Source organism: Colobus angolensis, unplaced genomic scaffold, assembly GCF_000951035.1.
Source record: "Colobus angolensis palliatus isolate OR3802 unplaced genomic scaffold, Cang.pa_1.0 Scaffold61, whole genome shotgun sequence".
NCBI classification, from domain to species: domain Eukaryota; kingdom Metazoa; phylum Chordata; class Mammalia; order Primates; family Cercopithecidae; genus Colobus; species Colobus angolensis.
In genome coordinates, this window is record NW_012119710.1 from 3,428,085 (window position 1) to 3,448,420 (window position 20,336).

The window sequence follows — 20,336 nt, forward strand, 5'->3', positions numbered from 1 at the left end:
GCCTGTAATCCCAACTACTCGGGAAGCTGGGGCAGGAGAATCGTCTGAACCTGGGAGGCGGAGGTTGCAGTGAGCCAAGATGATGCCGTTGCACTGCAGCCTGGGTGAGAGGGCAAGACTCCATCTCAAAGGGAAAAAAAAAAAGAGTTTAAAGAGGTCTTAGAATCAGGCAGTTGGACAGCTGCCACTCCCCAGACCCTAGGGCGCCATGGCAGGACTGGGAGCTGGGAGGGTGGCATTCCGGTCAGGATACATGTAACATGGACTGGTCTCTTCTGGGCATTCTTTAACTTGGCAGAGCCAGAAGACGGGAAGCTGGAGTCCCAGCTCAACCAATTCTGAGTCATGGGCAGTCACAAGCTTCCACAAGCCTCGAGTGCCCCATCTATTCAGTGGGACAGTAACGCCGTCCGCACAGGGAAAAAAACCAGCCTCCTGTCTGTAATGCTGGTGAAAAAGTACTTTGTAAGTTGTGAAACATGCCACAGATACTTATTTTTGTGGTTGTTTTGTCTGGAGCTGGCGTGATTAGCTTCCCCAGACCTCAGAAAACCTGTCCAGTGGGCGTGAGAAGGCATTAGGTGGCTAAATAGGGGGCATTAGTGGGGGGCCCCCTCTCTAAAACGGCCTGGCTCCCACTTCTCCCTCCCACTTCTCTCTCCTTAGACCTCGTTCCCAAGCTGAGGCGTGGGCTGGGCTGTACTGGGCGCCAGGTGGAAGGCAGGCCACTGGGCTGTCACCCAGCCTGACTCTGGGGACCTTGGGAAAAGGAGCTGGGAGGCATGCTCGTGCGCAGTGTGCCCGCCCGCCCACCCGCCGCCTGCTGCAGGGCCGGGAGCCGCCGCTGGGAGAGGAAGTGCGTTCGGTTACCAATCGGGTTATTTTCATAACGGCTGTCTCAGGCTGCGAGGAGGAGGGTGACAAGGGGGAGGGGGCAGAGGAGCAGCCACGGCCGCTCGCTCTCCAAACTAGGACTTGCTCAGCAGAGGCCGCCAGCCCGGAGCTGGAGCCAGAGCCCGGCATTGGGGACCCCAGCTCCCTCCTGCTTGCCCTGCTCCCGCCTGCGCCCTGCCTTCCAGATCAGGTCAAAAGGGGCCCCCAGCCCCTCCTTGCCTTCTGCTTCCTCCCTCTGTATCTGGCTGGGTGGGTATGGGGAGGGTTGGATCGGGGTGGACCCAGGCCCCACCATCCCTAGGCAAGGGGCCTGCCCTGCCAGGTTCCTGAGCTGATGGAAAACGGTCCCGCCAAGCTCTTGCTGAGCCAGGGCAGACCCTGCCGAGTAAACACTCACTGGCCTGGTCGCCTTCTTACCGTCCAGCCTGGCCCACCTGCTCCCCGAGGTACATTTTGTTTGTTGTTTTTGACAGGATCCCTGTGGTGAGTCGCAGCCTGGGAAGGGAGGACCCTGCCTCCCCAGCCCCTAGGCTGACTGGGGAGGGGCCGGCCTCCCTTCCAGCTTCCCCACCTCCTTCCCTCCGACCCAGGGACTGTGGGAGCAGAGCCGAGGGGGTTCTGGGGAGGCAGCTGCAGGCCCTTGCTCTGGGGCTGCTGGAGGTGGGGTCGCCATGCACCATGCCCAGCCTTCACGGAGCAGAAGGCGGACGAGGCCCTGCCCAGGGTGTGGAGTGGGCACTTTGGGTCAGTCCCATGGGGTATCCTGTGAGAGCAACTCGGGAGGCCAGGCCTGGTACCGGGTGCAGAGGGTGCATTCCTCACGACACGAGCAGATACCCAGGTGGCACCTGCGGCTGGCTCTGTTCCTCATGCGGTGGCTGGTGGCCACCCTGGACACTCCTGCTTCCCTTTCTGGGTTCCCGGCCTCACTGTGGGCAGACAAACCCCAGGAGGCGGCACAATCACATGCTCTGGTGTCTGTGGTGGGTGTAGGCCCTGCCAGGCCCCTGCTGTCTGCCAGGTACCGCCAGGCCTCTCCCTCTGTCATCGCATCCAGACCTCCTTTATGCCAATCTTCTGAACCAGATGGTGTGAGCTCCATTGTGCAGATGAGAAAATTGAGGCTGAGAAAGGTTAGTAGATCAGCCTTAGGGTGGCAATGGCAGATTCAGGATGCCAGCGCCCTTGAAACTAGCATAAGGCGTGAGATGGCCTGGTCTCTGGAGGGTGGGTGTCCTGACTGCTGTAGCAGTAGCCGATGAAGCTCTCCGGCCTGCCCGCCCCCATGGCAGCCACTGCAGCTCGGCTGCCCACAGCTGCAGGCACTGTCTAGCAAGGGTGCACGGCCAGACACCACTGGTCTTGCCTCCTGACTTCCTCTGTCCTTTCCCAGGCCCTGTCCTTGTCAGGCCCCAGAGCCGGAGGTTGATGGGGTCCCCTGAGTCCTTTCCCATCCTGTCCCCGTTGGTGTGTCAGGCTCCCCACCCGGAGACCGAGGGGCAGCCATTTTGCTGTGCTCTTGGTGTTGAAGCTCTCGGGGTGACCTTTGCACGTACTGTGTGGTGAGTTGGAGGTGACCAAGAGCACGAGGTGAGAAGACACTGTCACGCAGAGCTGTGCTATCGGAGAGGCCCAGGCCCAAGGCGGGTTCCAACAAGGCCCAGGAGAAACCCCAGCAGAGATAGGAAGTGAGGAGTTCAGGCCCTTGCTGACCAGGGACAGAGGTTTCTATGGAGACCAGAGGAACAGGAAGCACAGGCCTGCGGGGAGGGGCATGGGAGCACGGAGGCATGGGTGCCCAGCAGGAGAGCCTGTGGCAAAATAGCTCAGCCACTCTGACAGTCTCCCCAGACAGACAGGGCAACTGAGGCCCGGGAGGGGCCAACTTGCACACAGTCACATAGCACTGCCGGCCCTGCCCACCCCACTCTGCTGGGAGGGGCGGCACCATCGGCCACTGAGGAGACTCCTGGACAGATGTGGACCTGGGCTGCCTGGCAGTGTGTGGAGCTGGGCACCGCAGGACCACGTGCCAGCTGCCCTTGTCCCTCGAGGGGGTCCTGGTCCCTGTTGTCAGTGCAGGTCTGGGGCCGCAAGCTGGGCCCAGCCCTCACCACCGCCCACGGTTGCAGCGGCACCTCCCCCCACTGACTGTGGCCTTTTGTTTTCTGGGTGACACTAGCATCAGGCGGTGTGTCCGGGTGACTAATCTCCTCCAGGCTGGGCAGCTGTCACAGGGCGGCCTGACCAGGCGGGCGGGGAAAGCTGACACCCTGGGGAGGGCTGGCAGGCCAGTGCCTTGACGACAGGGGGCAGCTGGGCCTTCAGGCTCCTCTTCCCCGACACAAAGTAGGTCCCAGGTCGGGAAGACCTGGGTTCAGGTCCCGACTCTGCCGCTGACTGGCCGTGGGACCGTGGCATGTTATTGGCCCTCTTGAAGCCTCAGTTTCTCTGTGTCTAGAATGGAGCTGTGGGTCCTGCCTACCTCACAGGGCTGTGGTGAGGATCACATGAGATGATAAAGTACTTAGCCCAGGGCCTGTCACATAGCAGGCGTTCATTATTATTCCCTACCCCATCCCAGCCTCATGTTCCAGGAGGAAGGACCCTGCAACCCACCCCATTTCTGGGGCGCAGGCTTTGCCATTAGGTAGACTTGGGCTCCAGCACTGGCTCCACACTGACTGGCCGGGGACCCTAGGCAGGCCACCTCTGTGTCAACTTCCTCATCAGGAACAGTGTGATGCAGTACCTGTTCGTTGGGGTTACGGTTGATGAAATGATCTCAGTGTTTGCCAGGGGCTTAGCACAGTGCCTGACACACAGGGGCTCGGTAAATGGCAGCCGTCACACTGGTGATTTTGGGAGGCCCAGCGCTCTCCGCCCGTGCCTGCCGTCCTGCGCCTGCAGCTCCCTCCTGCCCAGGCGGTCTGCTCTGAATGGGGCACATTTGGGGTCATAAGAGCACTGCCCTGACCTCCCTGTCATCTGAGGCAGCTGCAGACTCCAACAGGCAGAGACCAAGAGCTGAGCCGTGCAGAACTCTGCTTCCCTAGGCACCTCCACCCTGTCCGTCTCTTCCCTCAACACCCTGCACCTGGCCTGAAGCTGCTCAAGACCTGCAGGGCAGTAGCAAATCAGAGTGCGGTGTATGGAAGGAGAAGGTGCTAGACGTGTGGCCTGGGCCTGACTCCTCCAACCCATCATCTCTGCCTTCGTCCTCCCTCCTGTCCACGGTGCATCCAGGGCATCACCCACCATGCCTAACTCATGCCAGCCTTCAGGGGACCACAGGGCTTCTGTCAGCCCCAGGCAGCACTGTCCCAGGGCTGTGACCTTGACCTCTGTGATTGCCCAGGGCTAGGATGCATCCCCCACCAGTCTCTCCCCAGGACCAGGACAAGGACCAGGGCCCAGGAGATCACCTGTTGTGGGGCACAGGTAGCCTCAGGTACCTGGAGGCATTGCCAGCCTGATCCATGCCAGGCAGGCTGCCCTTCCCCTAATGTTAGGAGAGGTGAGGGCACAGGAGCTCGATGCTGGCTGTGAAGAAGGGTAGGCAGGGCGGAGGTGAGCTGGCGGAGGGAGCAGAGCATGAGTTCAGGATGGGTCCGGGGAGACCAGGTCCAGGTGGGAGCCAGGATGATGCCCACAGCTCCTGCCTCCCTGCAGCATTTGAAATTGTGAGTATCCGAGCATCCAGCATCAGGGCCGCAGAAGAATGTCCAGTCACAGGCTCCCTCACCAGCAGAATCAGAATGTTTCCCAGCATCACCCAGCTTCACCCTGGGGTATCCATACTTTGTCCCTTCAGAAAGGTGAGACAGAGCAGTTGAGCACCAGAAAGTTCTTACCATCAGTGCCTCAGACGTACAGGTACGCACACACCCAGAATCCAGAAGGCTTTGCTTTTGGCCCAAGCCTATTGTCACGGCCCCCTGGGTGAAGGAAGACTGAGCAGCCCCTCCCTGGGGTGAGCTAGACAGCGACTCTGCAGTTCCCTGAGACCTAGTCTCCCCTGAGCTACACATTAGACCCTCTCCATTTCCAGGAGTCACCTTCAGCCTGACCCCGAGGCTCGGGGCCAAGAGACTCTGAGGGTCCTGTCAGGACTGAGTTCCTTTGCAGAGAGCCTCATTTTGTTATAGCTTGGTTTGTGCCATGTCCCGGGGGAGACACCTAACCATATTGGTGGCAAAACAAAGACCCAGCGAGTAGGAAGCCCTGCCCTGGGCCCCACCGTCCATCCAGACAGACCGACTCCCCATTTTCTTTTTGTTTTCCATCAGCTTCCGGTGGGGCAGGTGGAGGCCTTTAGGCCCAGGGCTCTGTGGATTCTGGTGCCTGGATGGGGGAAGAAGGGGTAGCCTGAAGCACCCACCTACCTACAACTCCAGGGCTCCCTAGGGTGCAACGGGGAGAGCGTCAGTGCCCCGACAGCTATCAACTTGGGCTCCCCTGAGCACCCTTGGGACCCTCACATGGAGGTCAGAGGCTGCAGTGACCCCTGCGTCCCTCGGGGGTGCTTCCCTCCTCATGGGGCAGAGGCTGTGAATGGGCTCCCAGACGCAGGACAGACCATGGCCTGGTCCAGCTCCTGATGTCCCCGGTTTCTGTGCCCAACAGCCACCCGCCTGCCATGGAGACTTTCTTTAGGAGACATTTCCAGTGGAAGGTGCCAGGCCCTGGAGAGGGGAAGCGGCGGCCCAGCGGTGTGGGGCTGCCCACGGGCAAGGCCCGGCGTCGCTCCCCTGCTGGGCAGGCCTCCTCCTCACTGGCACAGCGGCGCCGCTCCAGCACCCAGCTCCAGGGCTGCCTCCTGAGCTGCGGGGTGAGGGCCCGGGGTTCCAGCCGCCGGCGCTCCAGCACTGTGCCCCCTTCCTGCAACCCCCGCTTCATCGTGGATAAGGTGCCCACTCCACAGCCTACCACTGTGGGGGCCCAACTTCTTGGCGCACCCCTGCTGTTGACCGGGCTTGTGGGCATGAATGAGGAGGAGAAGGGTGTCCAGGAGGATGTGGCAGCCGGGGCGTGGAGCGCCGTCCAGCCAGGCACCAAGACACCAGGGCCATTCCCACCCCAGGGCGCCAGGCCGCTGTCGCCCCTGCCCCGCTACCTGCGCCGAGCCTCCTCCCACCTGCTCCCTGCGGATGCCGTGTATGACCACGCTCTCTGGGGCCTGCACGGCTACTATCGGCGCCTCAGCCAGCGGCGGCCCTCAGGCCAGCACCCTGGCCCTGGGGGCCGAAGAGCCTCAGGCACCACCTCCAGCACCGTGCTGCCCACCCATGTGCGTCCACTGTCCCGCAGGCGCCAGGTAGCCCTACGGCGCAAAGCGGCGGGACCCCAGGCCTGGAGCGCCCTGCTCGCGTAGGTATAGCTGTGGCCAGCAGGGCGAACGGTGTGACCTCCTGTGGGTCTGGCCTGGGCAAGGGCCTTGAAGCTCTGCCTGGGTGAGGGTTCCCCACTTGGGAACACTCTGGGCAGTGCTCTGAAGCCAGCGTACCCCAAAAGGCCACGTCTCCTGCAGGGAGCCTCTTAGTCTCTGGGGCTGCTGGGAGGCTCCTCCGCCCTCCCTGTTGCCGAGGTCATGGAGAGGGCAGAGGCCCCAGGAGGTGGGAGGAAGTAGGGTCAGTAAGTGCTCAGCCCCCTCCTCAGCTGTCTTCTCCTCTGTAGGAAAGCCATCACCAAGTCGGGCCTCCAGCACCTGGCCCCCCCTCCGCCCACCCCTGGGGCCCCGTGCAGCGAGTCAGAGCGGCAGATCCGGAGCACGGTGGACTGGAGCGTGAGTGCCTGAACACCCATGGGGCCCAGCCCCGCTGGCTCTTGGCCAAGGTGCAGTTGGAGGGTGGAGGCACTCCAGGCAGCTGGGAGAGCCAAGCCTGGAAGGGTTGGGACAGTGGGGCAGACGGAACAGAGCAGGGCTGATCAGGGCGCTGGAGTGGGTTTGTCTTGGGAGAGGGCGGGTGGGCAAGGGCTGATGGGAGGGAGGGAGGGCTGGGCGGCCAGCATGCGCTGAGTAAGCCCATCCCATGGCTAGGAGTCAGCGACATATGGGGAGCACATCTGGTTCGAGACCAACGTGTCGGGGGACTTCTGCTACGTTGGGGAGCAGTACTGTGTAGCCAGGATGCTGGTGAGTGCTTGCTGGGGCACGCTGCCCCCTGCTGGTGGAGCCAACAGCCGCTGCCTTTTTCCGGGAAGGTGGGATCAAGCCCGCTCCCTAGCACCCCTGCTGTGGGTCGCCCCAGGATGGTGAGGGGTGCAGGGGCTTTGTCTGGACGCCAGGACTGGGGCTTCCCAGTGCACACAGAGGGCAGCTGTGCTGAGGCAGGCAGCCTCCGAGATAGACTTACCTGGTGCCTCAGGGGCCCTCTTTTCCTGTCCTGCAGCAGAAGTCAGTGTCTCGAAGAAAGTGCGCAGCCTGCAAGATTGTGGTGCACACGCCCTGCATCGAGCAGCTGGAGAAGGTGGGTGGGTAGCTCAGCTTTGCCCGCCCCTGCCCTTTGGGTGCTGAGGCCCTTTCAGCACACCCACACACCCACACATTATACAAACATGGCCTGCCAGGAGCGACCCAGCCCTCGGGGGTGAAGAGTCAAGGACCCTGGAGCCAAATGACTGCGTTCGAATCCTGGCTTCTCGCTGATAGCTGCTGTATCCCCACTGCCTGGAACAAACCTGGCAGCTAGTGGGTTTGTTGAATATCACTCAGTGGAATGAATTGACGAATGGTGGCCCTTGTACCATTTCCCATGTCCAAACCAGCGCTTAGAAGAGGCCATTGATTTGCTTCATTGAAGCTTCATAACTCAGCTGTGGCTGGGGGGATCCCCTACACCCCGCCTCTGTGGAGACCTTTCTCCAAGGGCCATTGTCCACTGTGCATTTGCATCTGGGGGCATGTCCGGGCACTGTGCTTCTAGAGGGAAGTAGAGGCAGCACTGGACAGGTGGGTCAAGGCCAGGGGCAGAAGGGTTTGCGTGGAGGGGCAGGGCTCCCCAGCCTGCAGAAACCCAGGCCAGCATACGAGAGAGACTGTAAGACCAGGAGTGGCTCAGGCAGGCTCACACGGGCTGCTTTCCCCAGCCCCTGAATTGTAAAGTGAGACTTCCTTATACCTCTAATAAGGCTGAAGTAGGGACAGTTATGGGAAAGGAAATAGAAATGCAGCCCCAAGCACTGTACACTCATCATCTAAGGTGGAAATCGAGCTAGGGTTCCACAGATTAGCTAAAGGTCTCCAGGGGCCAGGCAGCTCAAGTCTGCATGCGAGAACCCAGGCTGGAGTGCAGTGTTTCGAGTTTGGCTGGCTGCATGTGCCCAGGTAGTGAGTGCCAGAGGGCAAGGAAGAAAAGGATGCAGCCGAGCGCAGTGGCTCACGCCCGTAATCCCAGCACTTTGGGAGGCCAAGGTAGGTGGATCACCCTGAGGTCAGGAGTTTGAGACCAGCATGGTGAAACCCCATCTCTACTAAAAATTACAAAAAGTAGCCAGGCGTGGTGGCGTACACCTGTAATCCCAGCTACTCGAGAGGTGTAGGTTGCAGTGAGCCGAGATTGCACCACTGCACTCCAGCCTGGGCAGCAGAGTGAAATTGTCTCAAAAAAAAGAGAACGATGAGCAAACATGGTCCCATGTTAGTTGGGGAGATGAACCCAAAGCTCCCAACCTCCCCCTCATCCTGGGCACTGGGTGGAAGAAGGAAAGATCCCTCTGGCTAGTGAGGAGGAGGCAGAGAGGCAGGAGGGCTTCTCACAGGAGGTATCTCGTGTTTCAAGGACTCTCGGGATGATATGGGGGTATCCCCACCTTTTGAGGATGACTCTGGGTTGTCCTGGAGGAAGTGACCATATACCTGACCCCGAAGGAAGGTTCTGACATTTTGGTGGTCACTGCTGTGTTTCACAGATAAATTTCCGCTGTAAGCCGTCCTTCCGTGAATCAGGCTCCAGGAACGTGCGCGAGGTAAGTGTCCAGGGTGCTCAGGGACAGGGCCACGCTAAGATTCTGGCATGGGCCTCTGTGCAGTGCCTCCGGAGTGCCACCAGGGGGCTCGGCTCCCTCTAGGCTGCTGCTCTCTGAGGTCTGAGTTCTGCCATGCAGAGGCCTAACTAGCGCTGCCTGCGGAAGGGGTGGCACAGCTTGTGCCTCTTGGTGCTTCCCAGCCTTCTCCGGCTGTCCTTTGACTCTGAGCCTCCCCTGGGCCATGAAGAGAGTCTTCAGCCCCTCCTCCACTCATGTGCAGGACTGCAGAGAGATTCCTGCAGCCCCCACCTTTGATGTATTGAGCCACGTGGGCCGTCCTCAGGGCTGTGCCCCCACCCACCCCTCACCTGGTGAAATTTCTCCACTTCTCCCCCAGCCAACCTTTGTACGGCACCACTGGGTACACAGACGACGCCAGGATGGCAAGTGTCGGCACTGTGGGAAGGTGAGAGGCCCTGCCCGAGGAAATCACCACCTGCACCTGTGGGCCTGAGCCCAGGCTGTGTGGCCAATGTGGCCTGCCCATAACTGATCGCACCCTGGCATGCAGAGTCCAGGGCTGACTCTCAGCCTGGCTGCAGTGCCTTCAGTCCCCAAGCACCCTGGCCTGCTCTTGGTCTCTGGGCTTAGCAGGAGAGCAGGGAGGAAAGTTTTCTTCCGACGTGGCACGCCTGGCCTGCTTTGAAGCTGCACGTGGCCATTTGGAGAATCGTATAGACTTACTCATTCAGTGACTCGGTGGATACGTGTGTGCCAAGCGCCAAGCTGGGCAGCGGTTTCCCACCCTCCTGAGGGTAGTGTGGCTTGAAGCCAGGCTTTCCAGGTGACCGCCTAACACAGTCCACAGTTGTTTGGTTCACTTACTTGTTTGCTTCTTGCCCGCCTCCCTCAGTAAGTGCAGGCTCTCAAAGATGGAGAGGCTCACTTCACTGATTCTCAGCGCCTGGCCCACTACAGGCCTTTCATAACAGCCTGTGGGATGAACAGGGAATGAATGTGATAGGTACTCGGAAGCAGCAGTACATTTCTTTAAGAGCACATGGGGGCCTGGTCAGGCCTCGGGGGTAGGAAGGAGGGAAAATCGGAGTGAGGCAGGAGTTAGCCTGCAGTATGCACACGGTGCTGTACAGGTAACTTCAGGCAGTCAGGGGTCCCTGGCTAAGCAGTCCTGCTCTTCAGGCTTATTTTATATGTATATATTTTTTATTTAAAAAAATGTGTTCAGACTGGGCATGGTGGCTCACGCCTGTAATCCCAGCACTTTGGGAGGCTGAGGCGGGAGGATCACCTGAGGTGATGGAGATTCAAGACCAGCCTCGCCAACGTGGTGAAACCCCATCTCTACTAAAAATAGAAAAAATTAGCCGGGCATAGTGGTGGGCGCCTGTAATCCCAGCCACCCAGGAGGCTGGGACGAGGGAATCGCTTGAACCTGGAAGGTGGAGGTCGTAGTGAGCTGAGATCATGCCACTGCACTCCAGCCTGGGCAACGAGCGAAACTCCATCTCAAAACAAAAACAAAAAATGCGTTCAAAGCTGGGCATGGTGGCACATGCCTGTTGTTCCCAGTTTTTTGGGAGGCTGAGGCAGATTGCTTAAGCCTGGGAGTTTGAGACCAGCCTGGGAACATAGCAAGGCCCTGTGTCTGGGTGGATAGAGGTTGGCAGCAGGAGAGGGACTGGGTCTGCTGCTCCAGGCCTGCCCTGGTGCCCATCTGTCCTGTCTACCCTCAGGGATTCCAGCAGAAGTTCACCTTCCACAGCAAGGAGATTGTGGCCATCAGCTGCTCATGGTGCAAGCAGGCAGTGAGTGGTGCCCCTGCCCCCAGGGCCATGCCCTGCACTGCTGGGTTTGGGTCCCCGAGTCCGAACACGGTCCCGCTGAGCCCCACCCCTCACTCTCCTCAGTACCACAGCAAGGTCTCCTGCTTCATGCTGCAGCAGATTGAGGAGCCGTGCTCTCTGGGGGTCCACGCGGCCGTGGTCATCCCGCCCACCTGGATCCTCCGCGCGCGGAGGCCCCAGGTGAGTACCTCCTGCATCCTTGATGCCCCCCACGTATTTGGGGTCTGCCAGCCACCCCAGCCTGCCCACCTTGTCACCAACGCCCCTGCTTCCCTTGCAGAATACCCTGAAAGCAAGCAAGAAGAAGAAGAGGGCATCCTTCAAGAGGAAGTCCAGCAAGAAAGGGCCTGAGGTCAGTCCCAGGCTGGGCAGAGGCTGCAGGGGAGCCGGAGAGAGGGGTCTATTGCTCAGGGTACAGACCTTCCACCCCCGGCTAATGCTGCCAGCTGGCAGGGGTCCGTGTGGGCTCTGGGGCCTCTGAGGAGGGCAGGATTAGATGCCAGTTTCTGCTCTGTGGCCTGGTAAGATCTGGCCCAGAGGTGGTACATGAGGGTACAGAAGGGGGGACAGAGTCACCCGGGGGCCTGCTAAGGATGATGGTAGGGTGTCCTGGACAGGAAGGAGCTTACAGGCTCTCGCCTTGTCTCCCAGGAGGGCCGCTGGAGACCCTTCATCATCAGACCCACCCCCTCCCCCCTCATGAAGCCCCTGCTGGTGTTTGTGAACCCCAAGAGTGGGGGCAACCAGGTAAATGTGGCCTTGCCTCTCAGCTGAGGGCTCGGGTGGGGATTGGGGTCCAGCCTGTCTGCCAGCAGCTATTCCCAGAGCCTGTTCTGGCTTCTGCCCCAATCCCTCTTTCCCAGGGATACTGAGAAAATCCTGTCCTTTCTCCAACCCTCACCCCTTATTGGCCCTGGTTCCCACAGTCACACCGCTCTCCCTGTGCTTCTCCCACTTCATCCCACCACTGCCTGACTGTCTCTCGGCTCTCATACCATCCAGGGTGCAAAGATCATCCAGTCTTTCCTCTGGTATCTCAATCCCCGACAAGTCTTCGACCTGAGCCAGGGAGGGCCCAAGGAGGCGTAAGTACTTGCCAAGGTTTTGTGGGGGATGTGGGGGGAAACTTGCCTCACTCCTGGGGTACAGCACACATCCCCTGACCCCACTGCCATCTTCCCATGAGCCCAGGCTGGAGATGTACCGCAAAGTGCACAACCTGCGGATCCTGGCGTGCGGGGGCGACGGCACGGTGAGCTCCCTGCATGGGCCAGCCGAGCACCAGGGCTGGGCCTGAAGCCGGGATCCCTGTGGGCCTGACCTGCCTCTGCTCTCCCTCCCCCAGGTGGGCTGGATCCTCTCCACCCTGGACCAGCTACGCCTGAAGCCGCCGCCCCCTGTTGCCATCCTGCCCCTGGGTACTGGCAACGACTTGGCCCGAACCCTCAACTGGGGTGGGGTAAGCACCCATAGGAGGGGGGTGCAGCTGGGGCCTCTCCAGCCACAGAGGGCTCAGTCCCTGCCTCCTCCCTCAGGGCTACACAGATGAGCCTGTGTCCAAGATCCTCTCCCACGTGGAGGAGGGGAACGTGGTACAGCTGGACCGCTGGGACCTCCACGCCCAGCCCAACCCCGAGGCAGGGCCTGAGGACCGAGATGAAGGCGCCACTGACCGGGTAAGTTGGCCAGGGTGGGGCGGGGCAGGGCAGGGCGGGCCACTGGGGACTGGGTCCCACTTTCCCACTTGCTGGTTCTGGGATCTTGGGCGCGTCTCTTCATTTCTCCAGTTTCCACTTCTTCCTTGTATGATGGGAATAATAGTACTTGCCTCACAAGATACTGTTTTTTTTTTTTTTTTTTTTTTTAGTCTGAGTCTTGCTCTGTCGCCCAAGCTGGAGTGCAGTGGTGCAATCTCAGCTCACTGCAACCTCTGCCTCCCAGGTTCAAGCAGTTCTCCTGTCTCAGCCTCCTGAGTAGCTGGGACTACAGGCACCTGCCACCACAGCTGGCTAATTTTTGTATTTTTAGTAGAGATGGGGTCTCACCATGTTGGTCAGGCTGGTTTTGAACTCCTGACCTCAGGTGATCCATCTGCCTCGGCCTCCCAAAGTGCTGGGATTACAGGCATGAGCCACCACGCCTGGTCAGAAGATGCTGCTTTATTCCACAAACATGCACGGAGCGCGTGCTACCTGCCAGGCATTACTCTCAGCAGTGAGCAAAACCAACCTCCACTGTCGTGTTCCACACGGCATGTCAGGAAGAAGTGTTAGGGGAGCTGACAGGGAAGAGATGCTGCCAGGCATGCAGGGAAATCCCCCAGGAGCCAGCAGGCAGAGCAGGGCTGCGCCTGACGGCGGGTGAGCTGGGCTGAGCCCTGGCAGACACTGCTGCCCAGGGAAGACCTGTGAACAGATGGGCTGAGCTGGCTCGGCCACACAAGGCCCCTGGAGTGGGGACATCTGTGAGGCCCAGCCCTCATTTTGGTCCCTTGACCTTTTTCCAGTTGCCCCTGGATGTCTTCAACAACTACTTCAGCCTGGGCTTTGACGCCCATGTCACCCTGGAGTTCCACGAGTCTCGAGGTTGGCAGCCTCCCACTGAGGCCAGGGCAGGGTGGGCACAGGAGGGTCAGACCCTGCTCCTGCCAGTGAAGGCATCCATGCCAGCCCTCCCCCAACCCTACCTGGGCAGGCTGGGGTGACTCACTGGCCCCCCTGCTTGTCTCCGCCCAGAGGCCAACCCAGAGAAATTCAACAGCCGCTTTCGGAATAAGATGTTCTACGCTGGGGTGAGTGGGTCTGCACCCCCCCGCCTGTGCCCAGCTCTTCTGCCACCCGAGCCCCTGCCCACCTGTGTCCACCAGGCCCCAGGAGCCCTGCCGGTGCTGGTAAGGAAAGATCTCTGTCAGCAGATGGTGACGCTCTCTGTCTCCCACAGACAGCCTTCTCCGACTTCCTGATGGGCAGCTCCAAGGACCTGGCCAAGCACATTCGAGTGGTGGTGAGTGGGGCCAGGCTGCCGCAGGTAGGCGGGTCGGAAGGGAGGGAGGCCACCTGGCATATGCACCTCAACACCCTCCCCGCCCGCCTCTAGTGTGATGGAACAGACTTGACTCCTAAGATCCAGGACCTGAAACCCCAGTGTGTTGTTTTCCTGAACATCCCCAGGTGAGGAGGGGCCTCCTGGGGTGGGGGAATGGGGCCCTGCTGGCCTCTCCTGTAGAGACTGTGTTGTGAGGCCCGTGTCATCTCCCGCCCGTGCAGGTACTGTGCAGGCACCATGCCCTGGGGCCACCCTGGGGAGCACCACGACTTTGAGCCCCAGCGGCATGACGACGGCTACCTCGAGGTCATTGGCTTCACCATGACGTCCTTGGTGAGTGGGCGCTGGGCCCATGGTGCCTGGGAGCGCAGCCCAAAGGCGGAAGGGGTCATCCACACTCGCCTCCATGGGCCACGGCGGCCTAGTTCATCCTCACCTTCCTTCGTCTTGTTCCTCTGGCTCGGGAGCGGCACCCACCCCCCTCCTGGCTATGCCTCGGGATACCTTCGCTCCCCACTCTGACTGAGGAGTCACCCTCATTGCCTCTGCCCCCTCCCCTCCTCACCTGGGGTCTTGCCCTCCCCTCTGCCCTCTGACCAGGGGTCACTCTCACCTTTGTTCTCTGGCTAGAGCTTCTGCTTCGGAAGAAGCAGAGCCTGGGGCCCGCCACCCCCAGCCCTGGTGCCATCTGACCCGAGCTTCCCGTGTCCACAGGCTGCGCTGCAGGTGGGCGGGCATGGCGAGCGGCTCACACAGTGCCGTGAGGTGGTGCTCACCACGTCCAAGGCCATCCCGGTGCAGGTGGACGGCGAGCCCTGCAAGCTTGCAGCCTCACGCATCCGCATCGCCCTGCGCAACCAGGCCACCATGGTGCAGAAAGCCAAACGGCGGAGCGCCGCCCCCCTGCACAGCGAGTACGTCCCACCCCGCCACGTGCGCTGGGCGCCGAGGCCAGAGCCTGCCCTCTCTGGGCCTTGGTTTCCCAATCTGTAAAAGGGGCTGACTGTCCCTCTGCCCTAGGGGTGTTGGAGTGGGGCGGGACCTTCTCTCGGCACGTGGTTTGGTGCCAGGCCGAGGGTGGCACCGAGGCAGGGCCCTTGCTGAGCCCCCGCTTGCCGGCCCTGCCCGACAGCCAGCAGCCGGTGCCTGAGCAGCTGCGCATCCAGGTGAGTCGCGTCAGCATGCACGACTACGAGGCCTTGCACTACGACAAGGAGCAGCTCAAGGAGGCCTGTGAGTGTGGTGGGGTGGTCTGGCAGGGTGGCCAGGAGGGGCTGAGGCAGCCGGGGCCCCCTTGGGCAGGGCTGTGGGATGCGGCCAGCTGCTGACAGGTGCTCTGTCCTCCAGCCGTGCCGCTGGGCACTGTGGTGGTCCCAGGAGACAGTGACCTAGAGCTCTGCCGCGCCCACATCGAGAGACTGCAGCAGGTAAGGGGTGGGGCTTCCCCAGGTGCCCACCAAGAGGGTGGCGAGAAGTGAAGACGTGCCTCTTCCTCCCGCAGCGAGCTCGCCCTGCAGAGCCTCCTCTGTGCTGGTTACCCCTACTCCAAGTTCCCTTCCCTCCCTGGCCCCCACTCTATCCCAGCCTGGCCTTTTCTTCTCTCAACAGGAGCCCGATGGTGCTGGAGCCAAGTCCCCGACATGCCAGAAACTGTCCCCCAAGTGGTGCTTCCTGGACGGTGAGTCTACTCCCAGAGTGCCAGGCTGTTTCCTGTCCCCTCCCTAGGGGAACCCAGGTGGGGGCAGCAGAGGACCTGGGCCTGGACATGGCACTCCCTGATCCTCAGCTGCCCTCTCTCCCACAGCCACCACTGCCAGCCGCTTCTACAGGATCGACCGAGCCCAGGTGAGCGATTGCAGGCCTGCTCCAGCCACAGCTGGTTCCGGGCCCCAGGGTCGCCTCTCCTGGGATGCCTTCCCTGTGAGCTCCCTTGATGGGCTCACCTCTGTCCTCATGCCTCTGAGGGCTTTCACACTTGTGTGTGCACAGACTGGGTTGCGGCCCTGCCCTCCACACTGGAGAGTACAGTGTGTGCCAGCCAGAAAGGCAGCCGGGCACCTGGCAAAGGCTGGGTGGGCAGGAGGGCCTGGAAGCGCAGAGCCATCTAGGGAGACATAGAAGCAAAGGCACTCTGGCCAGGTGCCAGCTCAATGGTAAAGGCTGGGCAGTCGGAGGAGGCATCAGGAACGGGAAGGAGTGGGAGAGGGACAGGCAGGGCCCCTTGCCTGGCCACCTCCTTTCGGTGTTTGTGCTCACAGCAGAGGCTTCTGCAGGTCTGCCAGCCTTGCTGCCCCTCGGCCCCCACCGTCAGGTGCCCTGACCTCCTGCCCTGACCTCCCCCCCACAGGAGCACCTCAACTATGTGACTGAGATCGCACAGGATGAGATTTATATCCTGGACCCTGAGCTGCTGGGGGCATCGGCCCGGCCTGACCTCCCAACCCCCACTTCCCCTCTCCCCACCTCACCCTGCTCACCCACGCCCCGGTGAGTCCTGGTGTCCTGTTCCTCCAGCCCCTGGCTTTCAGTCCCACCTGTAAGCCGATGACTCCGGAATCCCTGCTTCCAGTCCCTCCACCAGTTGACTAAATGGTGTCAACCTGAACCTGGCCAAAGCCCACCTGACGCCTTCCGCCCTGCAGTTCCCTAGGGAAGCAGCCTCATGTCCACCTGGGCTCCCTCCCTGACTTCTACCTCTTCTGGACCTCATCCTTCAGCCAGTCCTGGCGGCCCCCTGCCCCACCACCTGAGCACTCCCCCCAATCCGCACTGCCACCAGCCTGTCTGGCACCAGGGCTGCCATGCCACACCCTGGCCCTCAGCTCTTATATCCCTGCAGCCATTCGTGCCCTCCCACCTCCATCTCCACACCACGGTCAACTGAAAATGCAAAGCATACCAGGCCATTCCCCTGCCTAGAAGCTTCTTTCTCAGCATCCCTTTGAACTCAGGTTCTCCCCAGGCCCCCGGTCATTGCACTGGGCTCCCAGCCCCCTCCCTGCATTCACCTCCACGGTCCTGCCCCACTCTCTTCTCTTGGTTCTTTGAGGCCTCAGGTTTTTGCCACCACTGGACTTCCGTCATCACTGCCTCCAGCTCTTCCCTCATCTTTCCAGAGCTCCCCCACCCCCATCCCACTCGAATCTCAGCTTGGCGGTTTCCTCCTTGGAGAGGTTACTCCTAGGACCCCTTCTGCAGGGGTGCCACACCACCTGTTCTGAATTCTTCAGAGCACGCCTGCTCTCAGAACTCCTTATTTATTTGACTTGTTTGCATCCCTGAACTAGAATGTAAGCTCCGTGAGGGCAAGGGCTTCCTCTGCCTCGTTTCCCTGCTGTATCCCCAGTACCCGGAATAGTGCTTGGTGTGTAGCAGGCCCTCAATAAACAGTGGAAAGGATGAAGATGCCCCCAGTTGGGCTGGGGAGGGTGACCTGCCGGCCTGTGCCGTAGCTGGTCACAGCACATCATGCTCTGTTGCAGGTCGCTGCCAGGGGATGCCGCACCCCCTGAAGGTGAGGCCTCTCCCTCTGGGGCCCCTCCTTTCTGCCTGGTTGGGGGCAGGAGACTCAGTGGGGTGGGGATAGGGCCCAGACACAGCCTTACACAAACAGCCTTCGAGCTTCACACACCAACCCAGCCCTGGGCGCACATGCCCGACAGGCACAGTCCTGTCCACTGAAACACCAACCCAAGCCCAGGCCCCCGACTGCAGAGTAACGGGCAGGTGTTCCGTGCAGGTGAAGAGCTGATTGAGGCTGCCAAGAGGAACGACTTCTGTAAGGTACTAGCTCCAGGCTCCAGTTCCTTCCCCCAGCAGCTCCCTCAGGTCCTGGGGAGCAAGGCCTCTGGGTTGAGCCAAGAGCTGACCTGCTCAGGTGCTGTCATCTGTCATCCTCTGGCCCTCTGTGGGATCTCCAGTGATCCTCCCATTCCACCTCGCCCTGTCTCTGTCTAGGCCACAATCGATGGCTCCTAGCAGGGGCTTCCTAGCTCAGTCCACCCGTCCCTGGTGCTTAGAAAGGAGCAGGTCAGAGGAAGCACTGCTCCAGGGCTTGGTCACCAATGCTGCCAGGGAGCCCACAGGCTGTGGGGTGAGAGGCCCCTCTGGTGCTCCAGAGAGACCCACAGAGGCAACTTGGGAGTAAGATGTATGAGCGCACTCATTTCAGGCCTGTGCTGGTGTACCCGGCTGTGGGCCAGCGTGTGATCTGGGGGAAGGAGGGGTGGCCCCAGGAGGCCCTGCCCTGCCATGCCTCCTGCCCTCAGCTCCAGGAGCTGCACCGAGCTGGGGGCGACCTCATGCACCGAGACGAGCAGAGCCGCACGCTCCTGCACCATGCAGTCAGCACTGGCAGCAAGGATGTGGTCCGCTACCTGCTGGACCACGGTGAGCCGGGCGATGGAGCCCAGGGCCTGGGGCCAAGGTGGGAGGGAAGAGGGGCTGTCAGGCCTCTCTGACCAGCCTCTCCCCTTCTCCAGCCCCCGCCGAGATCCTTGATGCCGTGGAGGAAAAGTGAGTATCTGGGCAGTGCAGGACCCTGGTCACCCCAGAAACCACCCTTTTCCTCCCCCCTCCCATTTTGTCAGGTCAGAGCCCATAAACTTCCTGGCCACATCTGTCATCCCCTGGGCCACCCCTATTGCCCCAGAGCCCCGAACTTCGTGGCCTTTCTGATGGCCCTTGGGAGACAGATGGGTGGATCAGGGGCCGGGATGGGGTACACAGCCAGCCCCTGCTCCCCCAGCGGGGAGACCTGTTTGCACCAGGCAGCGGCCCTGGGCCAGCGCACCATCTGCCACTACATCGTGGAGGCCGGGGCCTCGCTCATGAAGACAGACCAGCAGGTGAGCAGACGGCGGGCAGGGAGCCCACGCGGGCACCAACCAAACCTTTCCCAAGGTCCTAGAGGGGAGCTGGGGCTAGGGGCTGTCTCTGGGAAGACACAGTCCAGACCCTGAGAAACCTGAGCCAGCAGGGGAGGAGCTGGTGGGCAGAGAGGCTTCCCTCCCGACCATGCCACAGGGAGGTAGAGCCCCTGCCTCTCAGCCTGCTAGGGGGTAGGCCTGCCTCTGGCCCTGCTGATCGCAGCTCCCCGCTCCTCCAGGGAGACACTCCCCGGCAGCGGGCTGAGAAGGCTCAGGACACCGAGCTGGCCGCCTACCTGGAGAACCGGCAGCACTACCAGATGATCCAGCGGGAGGACCAGGAGACGGCTGTGTAGCGGGCTGCCCGCAGCAGGAGGGACAATGCGGCCAGGGGACGAGCGCCCTCCTTGCCCACCTCACTGCCACATTCCAGTGGGACGGCCACGGGGGGACCCAGGCCCCAGGGAAAGAGCCCCGTGCCGCGCCCTAAGGAGCCGCCCAAACCTAGGGCTGGATTCAGGAGCTGGGGACCTCACCTGTCCCCCTGCGGCCCCCGACGGACCCGGAGGCTCACAGGGGAACAGGACACGGCTGGGTTGGACATGCCTTTGGTGGGGGCGGGGGTTCTGGGTCAGGGCACTCCCTGGCCGCAGCAGATGCCCTCCGAGGAGTGGAGGGGCTGGAGAGAGAGGGAGGCCTTCGGAAAGAGCCTTCCTGGGCCCCCTGGTCTTCGGCCGGGCCCCCAGCCCCCGCTCTTGCCCCACCCCACCTCCCCCGGGCTTCCTCCCGGAAACTCAGCGCCTGCTGCACTTGCCCGCCCTGCCCTGCTTGGCACCCGCTCCGGCGACCCTCCCCGCTCCCCCGTCATTTCATCGCGGACTGTGCGGCCTGGGGGTGGGGGGCGGGACTCCTACGGTGACATGTTTACAGCTGGGTGTGACTCAGTAAAGTGGATTTTTTTTCTTTTCTGCTTTTCTTCTTTTGCGGAGGAGGTCTAACAAAAAGCGGGGGCTGCGGGGTTGTCCTCAGGGTGGGGGACTGGATGCTTTAGACAGCACCTTCCCGGGTCCCCGGCTCCCGTTTGGGGGTGGGTCTCAGGGCCTGCCCGGTTCCTGACCTCTGCCCGGCGGCCGCGCTCGATCCCTCCGGCTTCCCGCTTCCCGGGGGGAACAACAATGAAAGTGAAAGGGGTGGGGCGGGGGCGAGCCCGGGCTCTGTGGCCCATTTGCCCTGTGGCCTTGAGCAAGCCCCTCCCCCAGGCCTCGGGGGCTCTCCCGGTTTGGGGGAACCGGGCGAGGCAATGTCGCAGGCCCGGGGTCAGAGGGGGTGGGCAGTTGGAGCCGCCGCTGTGGCCAGGTCTGGAACTTCTCAGACGGCTCCTGTCAGCGCCAAGTTTCACCAAATCCAGGTCTGCGGGCTCCTCCCCCAGGACCCCCACTCGCCGTCCCTCATGCCTGTGCTCCCGGAAAGGCACTGGGTGACCGCACCCGTGACTTTCTCTGGGGGTCCGAGTCCCAGACTCCCCTCAGCACAGCAGAGCGCCTCCCTGCCCACCCGCGGAAACGGCCCCAGGTGGCGCCCCCTCCCCAGTAGCCAGCAGGGCGCGAGGGCTGAGCCGGCCGTGGAGGGGAGCGGGCCCGGCTCGTTATACAGGCGCGGGGGCTCCGCGGCAGGCAAGGGAAGCCGGGGCCTGAGA

At 61.7% G+C, this 20,336-nt stretch overlaps 2 protein-coding genes across 6 annotated transcripts in view; both read left to right on the forward strand.

The window, feature by feature from the left end:
* DGKZ (diacylglycerol kinase, zeta) overlaps positions 1-19,602 on the forward strand; it is a 37,573-nt gene extending 17,971 nt beyond the window's left edge. Inside the window, exons 1-32 of one of the 3 annotated variants that reach the window (XM_011963305.1) lie at positions 961-1,084; positions 5,521-6,264; positions 6,571-6,679; positions 6,935-7,030; positions 7,290-7,364; positions 8,806-8,862; positions 9,260-9,328; positions 10,617-10,688; positions 10,791-10,907; positions 11,008-11,079; positions 11,379-11,474; positions 11,730-11,812; positions 11,919-11,979; positions 12,073-12,186; positions 12,263-12,403; positions 13,234-13,312; positions 13,463-13,518; positions 13,668-13,730; positions 13,824-13,897; positions 13,994-14,105; positions 14,487-14,686; positions 14,905-15,005; positions 15,120-15,199; positions 15,381-15,450; positions 15,577-15,617; positions 16,120-16,259; positions 17,255-17,286; positions 17,512-17,555; positions 18,041-18,161; positions 18,254-18,287; positions 18,520-18,619; positions 18,880-19,602. In XM_011963305.1, the coding sequence (XP_011818695.1) occupies positions 5,534-6,264; positions 6,571-6,679; positions 6,935-7,030; positions 7,290-7,364; positions 8,806-8,862; positions 9,260-9,328; positions 10,617-10,688; positions 10,791-10,907; positions 11,008-11,079; positions 11,379-11,474; positions 11,730-11,812; positions 11,919-11,979; positions 12,073-12,186; positions 12,263-12,403; positions 13,234-13,312; positions 13,463-13,518; positions 13,668-13,730; positions 13,824-13,897; positions 13,994-14,105; positions 14,487-14,686; positions 14,905-15,005; positions 15,120-15,199; positions 15,381-15,450; positions 15,577-15,617; positions 16,120-16,259; positions 17,255-17,286; positions 17,512-17,555; positions 18,041-18,161; positions 18,254-18,287; positions 18,520-18,619; positions 18,880-18,996 (3,357 nt within the window). In that variant the 5' untranslated portion in view covers positions 961-1,084; positions 5,521-5,533 and the 3' untranslated portion in view covers positions 18,997-19,602. Of the gene's footprint in view, positions 1-960; positions 1,085-5,520; positions 6,265-6,570; positions 6,680-6,934; positions 7,031-7,286; positions 7,365-8,805; positions 8,863-9,259; positions 9,329-10,616; positions 10,689-10,790; positions 10,908-11,007; positions 11,080-11,378; positions 11,475-11,729; positions 11,813-11,918; positions 11,980-12,072; positions 12,187-12,262; positions 12,404-13,233; positions 13,313-13,462; positions 13,519-13,667; positions 13,731-13,823; positions 13,898-13,993; positions 14,106-14,486; positions 14,687-14,904; positions 15,006-15,119; positions 15,200-15,380; positions 15,451-15,576; positions 15,618-16,119; positions 16,260-17,254; positions 17,287-17,511; positions 17,556-18,040; positions 18,162-18,253; positions 18,288-18,519; positions 18,620-18,879 lie in introns of those variants that run through there. The other 2 variants (XM_011963304.1, XM_011963306.1) reach the window with 2 other exon arrangements.
* A 190-nt stretch (positions 19,603-19,792) lies between these two features.
* The window catches only part of MDK (midkine (neurite growth-promoting factor 2)), a 3,032-nt gene continuing 2,488 nt past the window's right edge, over positions 19,793-20,336 (forward strand). For 2 of the 3 annotated variants that reach the window (XM_011963307.1, XM_011963308.1), the window contains exon 1: positions 19,793-20,212. In XM_011963307.1, the coding sequence (XP_011818697.1) occupies positions 19,941-20,212 (272 nt within the window). In that variant the 5' untranslated portion in view covers positions 19,793-19,940. Of the gene's footprint in view, positions 20,314-20,336 lie in introns of all 3 variants that reach the window. The other variant, XM_011963310.1, reaches the window with a different exon arrangement.